General features: G+C 52.6%; 1 protein-coding gene across 1 annotated transcript in view; it reads right to left on the minus strand.

The window, feature by feature from the left end:
• Positions 1-8,591, minus strand: part of BSN (bassoon presynaptic cytomatrix protein) — a 64,966-nt gene that overhangs the window by 32,525 nt on the left and 23,850 nt on the right. Inside the window, 1 exon segment of the mRNA XM_031058225.1 lies at positions 7,638-8,316. Coding sequence (XP_030914085.1) covers positions 7,638-8,316 — 679 coding nt within the window.

Consider the following 8,591-nt stretch of genomic DNA (forward strand, 5'->3'; position numbering starts at 1 on the left):
CAGGAATGAATGTCCAGGCTGTCCCCATTCTCCTGAGAGCTCCATGCCTCCTCTGTACCATTGCCCTCCTCTTCCTCTGCCTCTCTCCATCACCTCCTGCCCTTTGCTGCACCTGGCACAGCGTTAGGAGGGTGGCACAGGAACCCCCTCACTTTCCCCCCATGCCAGCTGTGAGTGAGGTGTCCACTGAGGTCTGCACCAGCTCCCTGTGAGCTCCCTGGGGAGCGAAGAGGACATCTCTGGGTTGGTGCTGCAGTGGACAGCAGTGATACTGCCCAAAGCAGCAGAGAGGCACAAGGCTCCTCGAGGCACAGAGCTCCAGGGCTGCCCCACCAGAAAGGCTGCTGGGTCTGACTTGAACAGCAAAGGCAGAAAACCCTGTGCTAGAACCAGGTGACCTGGATTTTGTGAATGAACTGGGTTTTTTCACTCTCCAGCACATATATTTATGAAACCCTTTCTAATACCTATAAAACACTATGGCAGCTTTAGCTTGTCCTGCTTCCTCTCTGTGCTTCCACTTTGCCTATTTTTACTGCCTTCAGCCTTTCATGTGCACAACAGTAACTCTTTTCAAAGCTTCTCAAGGTCAAGAAAGTCCCTAACAGGGTGCATTAGGGCAGTTATTGATCTTCTCTCAGCCTTTCCCAGAGCTGTTCCAAACTGTGAAACCTCAGTCGGGTGATGGAAAGTTACTCAGGCCCTTCCCATGTTGGTGAATTTTAATATTCATGGCACCCAAGTGGTGAGAATATCCAATCCAATACCCTTGCAGTGACAGCCCTGCATGTCTGAGTCCATGTCCCTGCTGCAAGGTCACTGTCCCTGTCTGTCTGCTCGAGGATGGCTTGAGTGACTTTCTGAAGGATGAGTCTGTGGAAGCTTCATGGACAGAATACCATCACCCCTGAGAAGCAGTTCTGCAATACCTACCAAAATAAGCATTTGCTGGGAAAAGCTGTCAAAGCTTAGCTGGGGAGAAAAACTGCCATGAAGACCTATTCATGTTATATGGGCAAAAAGCATTTCCCCAAATTTTTCCTTGTCACTTTCTAGGAAACCATAATCAATATCCCAAGGATGAAATTTCACCACCAATTAAAGCAGAACCCACAGTGGGGTGGTGGCTCCAAGAGCTCGTACAGACTATTGAGAAGGACATCTGCAGTGGAGACTCAGGTGTCACATCTGCTCTGCTGCCACCTCAGCTCCAGCCCCACGGGCTGGCCCAGAAGCAATCCTGACCTCCCCAAAGCCAAAGGGCTGCCTGTTGTAAGCCCAAATCTTTTGACTGCCTGAGCCACAGTGAGCACTCGGGCTTTGATCCTGACACATCCACTCACTTCCCAGCAAGACAGCTCTGGAGACACCTTGGCATGCTGGCCCTAGCAGCTTGCTAGCCCAGGAGCACAGCAATACAACAGGCAGCAGCTCCAAGTACTAGGGCACAGCAAATGTGCTCTGGAAAACCAGCCTGGCATCGGGGAAGCATGGTTCACTTCAAATATATCTTCATTTAAAAGGCAGATAATCCTCTACTTCACTCAGCCACTGTCACTCCTCTCAAAATAATGTTCAGTTTTATGAAGCATTGAAAACAATCTGAAGTGTGGGCAGCAGTTGCCTCAGAAATATCAATCAGCAGGGTCCATATACAGCTGACATTTGTCCCTTAATAATATAATTGCAGCTAAAACAAGAAAGGAACCTGGAGCTCTGGGCTTTTTTACTGATTAAAGAAAGGAACAGCAGTTCTTAATATAACTTTAAAGTGGCCAGAAGCTGAGAGCAGGCACAGCAAGGCAAACTCCAGTGTGTGGAGCAGAAGTTCCAAAAACACAACCAGCAGAAGACAAGAGCCAGCAGCAGACACAGGGCTAACTTCTAATGGGGTTCTGCAGAAAATCCAGCAGTGAGGTCCAGCACAGAAACATGCACTGCATGAGTGGACCACCCACAGATGCTCCTCATCATCCATCGGGTGGGAGCCCACTCTCAATTGAGACTTGCCTGCAAGGTTACAATGAGCCCAGCCCGTCTCCAGCCCCGCGTCTGCAGGAGGAGCTGTTGGGGAGCCCAGAGCTGCCCAGCCCAGCAGCAGGAACCAGCTGAATTACAGCAGGTTCACAGCACAGAAAACTCCTGAGTCACAGCGAGCTGTTAATTACCAGCCTTTAACAGGATTTGAGGGCTCAGGCCAGCGACACCGCCTTCCTCTCTCGTGCAGAGCTGCTATGCAGAGCTCTCAGTTTGACTTAAGTTTATGTGACTGACCCAAATATTCATACCCTCGGGGCTGGGGTATTGTTTAAAATCATGATTTCTACACAAAAATCTAGGAGAAATCCAGCAATTGCTGCACACTGTGCCCTGCATCTCTGACTACCTCTTTCTCCTGCAGAAAACGCCAGGGTCCAACCCCCTGCTCATCTTTCAAGAGTGGCACTTTGCTCTTCCTCTTGTCCCTGGAAAGGGGACCGGGCCATCCTAGTGCCCATCTGAGCTCCAGGGACACTGCCAAGCTGTCACTGCAGGACACTCGACTCAGGGAAAACAGCCTCAAAAGGGTGACTGACAACAGCTGCTCCCTGCTCCATCAGGAGCTGCAGAACATGTCCCTGCTGCCCCTTGAGCCTGGCAGGAACAACAGGACACTAACAGCACCTGGATTCCTATGGAAAAATGATGCCTGAAAACTTTAAGCTCCTGTCCCTAGCTGTCACCCACCCTTCCTGTCACCCTACGAAGGCAGGCAGCTCTTTGGGAAGCATTTCTGATCATCCCATGAAGGACACAGGGCTCTCTGAGATGGAGAGCTGCTGGATCCCCAGCACAGACAGCTGTGCTCCAGAGGGCAGGAGGCAGGTTCTTCTTCAGGCACACATATCCTGCTTTTCTGCCTTGGAAGGAGGGGGGAATGGTCCCAGACGCCAGACTGGGGCTGGAATTTCCACCCCAGGACAGTGCTGAGCTGGAGTCTCTCTTAACCCCGCTAATCCTCTTTGCTTAGGAGCTAATTACATTCCCAGCGAGAGCAGGGACCCTTGGGAAGGGGGCAGGGAGGCAGGGCACAATCGGGAGTTGAACTCAGGCTCCTCCCGGCAGCGAGGGCAGGTGAGGCAGGAGCCGCACGCTCCTCCCTGCTCTCCTTTCAGCTCTTCTCTGAAACGTATGTGCCGACACCAAAATAATTTTGGCACAAAACCTTTCCTCGGCTCTCCTTCTCTAGCCCATCCCCCGGCTGCCGGCAGCGACGCCCTGTTCTGTACAAAGGCTGATCTCACGGAGCTTTTTCCATCCCCCTGGAGTCCGTTTTCCAGGCATTCCTCCCCGCAGCCGAGCGCAGGAGCTGCCGCGGCTGCTTCTGCAAGTAGGGCAGGTCAGCCCCATGCTCAGCATCAGCATCTCGAACCCGAGCAGTGCAGCAGCCCACCCTGGGGAGCTGCTCTGCTCAGGGACCAATTTGATGCAGCAGGAGCTCTTGGATCGTGATCAAAAGAGAGGTCTGGGGCTTTCCAGACAGTATTTGATACAGTGATCACAAGGTCCTTGCAAGAAATCCATCTGAAAGGGCTGGTTTGCACCTGGCTGCAGGTACAGGGGGAGCAGCAGAAGGGGAACATGTCCCATGAAGGGCTCAAGCAAACACTGCTCCTGCATCCTGTGATACCACATCCAGGATAATCACAGAATCCTAGATCTGAAGGGACCTTAAAGCTCATCTCATTCCACCCCCCTACCATGAGCACGGACACCATCCACTGGACCAGGCTGCTCAAAGCCCCCTCCAACCTGGCCTTGAGCACTTCCAGGGATGGGAAGTCCACAGCTTCCCTGGGAAACCTGTTCCTGTGTCTCACCAACATGTGATAGGCACATACTATATTATATATGCATATAATGCATGTAATAAGGAGCCCAAGAGCATCAACTGGTGAGATCACACAGGGCAATGCAGCAGCACCACCTATGACAACCTAAGTGTTATTTTAAAAAAGGTTATTTTTACAATGCATGAGGAAATCAAGGGAAAAAAAGCAGTTTTACATCTGGATGGGGTATGGTGAGGACCACAAATCAATAAGAGGACCCTCCTGAGGGTCAGGTGCCCATTGGAGGTCACAGCCTGGCACCTGGGAATCAGCAGTGTTCTGCAATGAAACTTGTCACTGCTCCTGTTTCAGGCTGGTTAATTAGGCAAAGGGGCATCCTGCCATGTTTATTTAGTAACAACATGCATAGTTCATTTGTTCCTTAATACAAAACCCCTGGAGTCAATTGGGGTCAACTGGGGTTACTGGGAGAACATCATGTAAGCACAAGGCCAATCATGCTGCAAGCCAGCTCTTGCCAGATCACTTGTTCCCTGAGCAGACTCTGCCATAAACAGGAGAGATTTCCTATGTCCCCAGTGAAATGACCCAGCACTTGGTCTTCCTGCAACAGAAATCCCTTCCCTTCCTGCATGGCATCAGGCTGAGGCAGTAGGGAATTTGGGAGAGTCCCAAAGTGTCATCTCTGGCTTGAGAACATCTCCTAGTACTGCTCCCAGGATGCTGCTCCTGGAGGAGGTGTGAGGAGGTGGGAGGAAGCTCCAGGCACCTGTACTCCTGGTATTTCACATAAACAACTTATTTAAAGCTGGGTAACATGTATTATGGCAAGCATGCAGAGGAAGTGGAAGTTAGGCACGCTTTTGGGATTCCTCTGCTGGTCACCCACAGAGGAATGGGCCACCACAGTCCACACACTTCTCCTGGGATGTACGGCCAAAATGCCACCCTTATCCCTAAACTCGTCACATATCCCAGGCTTCCAGTTCTCACCAGCACCTTCTGACCATGCCCACCAAGACCCAAAGCCAGAGGAAAGCCAGCCTTGCTGGCAGATCTTCTGGAAACTCTGGGCTCAGAGGCACAACCCAGCTTCTCATGAGTGGGATACTCTTGGAAGATGCTTCACCTGCATAAGCATCAGTCTACAGTGGAGCAAAGACAATAAGAGAAGCCCAAGTTACCCTTTTCTTTGGGTGGCTCAGCACCTATGCAGCTCAGCCAGTGAGTTCACAGAAAAGCAGCACTTTTAGTATTTTCTTCTCTTTTGGTAGGTTTGAGTGCACTTGGCTGAACAGAGTGCTGGGGAGGAGGCAGCTCCTTGGATACCTCCCCAGGCAGCTGCAGAGGGTGGGAGGGGACGGCAGGGACACAGAGCCTCCGACTCCATCTTTAGATCAGGAGTGGGATGGGAATGAAAATACCATGGGTATAATAACACATTTTTCCAGGGAAATCAGGAGTTTTAGGGGGTTGCAAATAGGGGCAACAGCCTTCCCCGCTTTCTGGAAGTGACAATACAACTTTATTTGCAGGAAATACATGGTTTTAGCATTATTTTCACTACAAAACTCCATCCTTCTTCCAAAAACCAGGCCACTGTGGGCCATGCCCTCTCCCTCCCTGTGGCTGATGCTTTTTGGGCCCAGGGTGAAGCCCTGCCCAGGCTCCAGGGTTGTGTACAGAGCATGCTGCCAATCTCACCCACAGTTCATGCTCCTCTGCACTTACCAGGCTTGGGATCAAATCCCTCATTAGTTTTCACACAACTTCCAAGGGCAGCTTATAGCCAAGGTCCCAATTCATCAAGCAATTAATGGATCAAGCCTCACTACTTCAAAGAGTGAGTTCTGGTATTTGCATGAACCTCAGGGCTTGGGACAAGCCCATGTGAGCTGCAGGCAAAAAGAGATCAGACCACAGAGCAATTTTCCCAGAAGATCAAGCAAACCTAAAGCCCAACCACATTAACAGACCTTGCAATGCTTTCCTTTCCTCGGAAAGTTTTTGTTAAAAACATCTACAGCACAAATGTTGCATTTCTTCCTCAATTCTTATAAAAAGAAATCCCATAAACCAACCCAACCATGCAGAGCTGGACAAAGGTTCAGTGTAAAGGGAAACAAAACCCATGACAGCCTGGGTAGGATCTTGCTGTGGGTCTTCACTCTATGTGAAGGCTCACAGATGTTGCAGGGATGAGCTGCAGCAAGAAACACTAAGAGGAGCATACATGCCAGGGTGGGTTTGCCCAAGGGTGTCCAAAGGCATTTGCTCAAGAGCTCTGGGAACCTGGGCAGAGTCCAGCCTTCAAAATCTGAAATTTAATCCCAGGTGTCAGCTAGTGACCCTGGAGACAAGGGCTGAGGAGAGCTCACCTTTCCCTGGTACATGCAGAGATCACCGTGTTACTGGCTACAACCCAACCCCAAATTAATTCTCTAATTAATTAATTAGCAGCCGGGTGCCAGCGAGCATTAAAGCCTTTTCACCAATCCATGAGCTTTCTGAAGCCTGGGAACACACGGCTGCCCAGGGGCATGCCAACACGGGTTCAGCCCTACCCAAAGAACAAACACTTGGACAGCTTTCCTCACTCAAGCCCCCGGGGCAGGGTGGAGGCAGTGGGGGAGCAGCAGCAGGAGCAGAGCACTGGCATTGAAAACAGCATTGTGAACACTGAGATGGCCATCTGGGAGTTTGCACCTCCACAGACACTCTGGGAAGGCGTCTCCTCCACTGCCAACGTGACCATGAGTGGAGCAGTGGCAGCAGCAGCTTCAGGAAGAACAGAAAATTACTGGGTGTAATTGAAACTGCAGGGAGGAGCTGGGGACATAAAATGTAATTATCTGCCATGGAACACATCCAAGATTAGCAATCCTACTTCTGGTCATTTCAAGTTCCCATTAACTTCTCCGTGTGCTGATGTTATCAATTCTGTGAGATGCAGCACTTCCAGGGCCTCCTCTGGTCAGAGTCTCAAATCACTTGTCCAGGGGGGAGTGAAGGGCCTGGAAGATGTCCCTCCCTAGGTGCCAAGGTGGAAGGGCTAGGAGGATGCTCCAGCTGAACCAGTTGCACCACTCTCCTCTCTAGGCCCCAGCGGCTAAGGTGCTTGGTAAGATGATCTGTGTGGGCATCACAATTCAGAGACACTCTCAACTATAACAGGTAAGATTGGGTGGATTTCAGACCATCTCAGCCTCCGTTCTCCTCTCCTTGCATTCCATCTCAGCAGGCTACAGAATTCACCATCCAATTCACATCCATACAACACTGGGCATTCCCACATCCACCGCATGCACAGCCCATTCCATTGTCCTGCACCCAGGCTCCTCTTGCTGAGGCCCTGACACTTTCTTCCCCTGTATCATCTTCCTTGCAGCCTCAGCATTGGAGAATGCAGGAGCTGCAGAACATCCCTCATTAGCTTCACCTCCAGTCTCCCAAGGCCTCCATCCACAGCAACAGGAGGAGGACACTGGTTGGTGACTGGTACTTGCATGACCTCACCCTTGGGGAGCACTGGGCACTGCTGTGGGTGCCCTTAACAACAGCCATGCCTTGTTCTGTTCCTTGCATGAAATCAGTGTACACACATGAAATCCATGTCTTTGCCAAGAGGTGAGGGATCATGGATTCCAGCCCTGCAGTTTGCCCCAGGAGGAAATTGGCTTCAGCAGTTTCTTAAAGGCTTTTTTATAGACCTTTGAAAGCAAGCACCCCATCTTCTCTCCATTTTAAGCAAGGAGAGAGGACACATCCCTGGATCAGAAGACGCTCACCCCACCACCCCCTTACCTCCACGAGGTGAGGCGTGGGGTTGAAGCCGCACATGTTGCAGACCTGCTGCCGGCAGGTGGTGCAGGTGTTGTAGTTGGGGGGCTCAGTGGAGCCCACGTTGATCTCAGCCTTGCAGAGGGGGCACAAGACCTTTGCTTTCGGCACTTCCTTTGGCTTGACACCCTGCTCGGCCTTGCCCGGCTTCGCTGCCGCCGCGGCACCAGCCCGGCCCTGCGCCCCGGGGGCTTTGGGCCCAGCCTCTTTGCTGGCGTCGCTGAAGACAATTTTTGGAGGCACTTTGCCAGGAGACAGCTGGCTCGGAGCAGGGGCCTCTGGCTGGACAGACATGAGCGTGCTGGCCTGGGTCAGGAGGGATGCCCCGAAGCCAAAGAGCTTCCCTGTGAGCCCCTCCTGGGGCTGCTCTGGTGCTCCAGCCCCAGGGGCCGGGGCAGCAGGCTTTGCCCCCGCATCTCCTGGCGTCTTTCTCTGCTCAGAGGGGGAAGGCTTGGCTTGCTGATGCTGCGGGGAGGCCCTGGCCTGATGCTGCGGGGAGGACCTGGCGGCCTCCTGAGGTTTTGGCTGTCCTTGGCCGTGCGGTTCCCTCTGCGGCGTTGTGGGCTGAGGTTTGGGTTGCTCCTGTGACAGGGGGCGGGGGGCTGGCGGGGTCTTATCTGCATGGGCCCAGCCTCTTTGCTGGCAGCTCTGAAGACAATTTTTGGAGGCACTTTGCCAGGAGACAGCTGGCTCGGAGCAGGGGCCTCTGGCTGGACAGACATGAGCGTGCTGGCCTGGGTCAGGAGGGATGCCCCGAAGCCAAAGAGCTTCCCTGTGAGCCCCTCCTGGGGCTGCTCTGGTGCTCCAGCCCCAGGGGCCGGGGCAGCAGGCTTTGCCCCCGCATCTCCTGGCGTCTTTCTCTGCTCAGAGGGGGAAGGCTTGGCTTGCTGATGCTGCGGGGAGGCCCTGGCCTGGAGC

This window comes from Geospiza fortis, unplaced genomic scaffold (genome assembly GCF_000277835.1).
Source record: "Geospiza fortis unplaced genomic scaffold, GeoFor_1.0 scaffold78, whole genome shotgun sequence".
Taxonomy (NCBI): Eukaryota; Metazoa; Chordata; class Aves; order Passeriformes; family Thraupidae; genus Geospiza; species Geospiza fortis.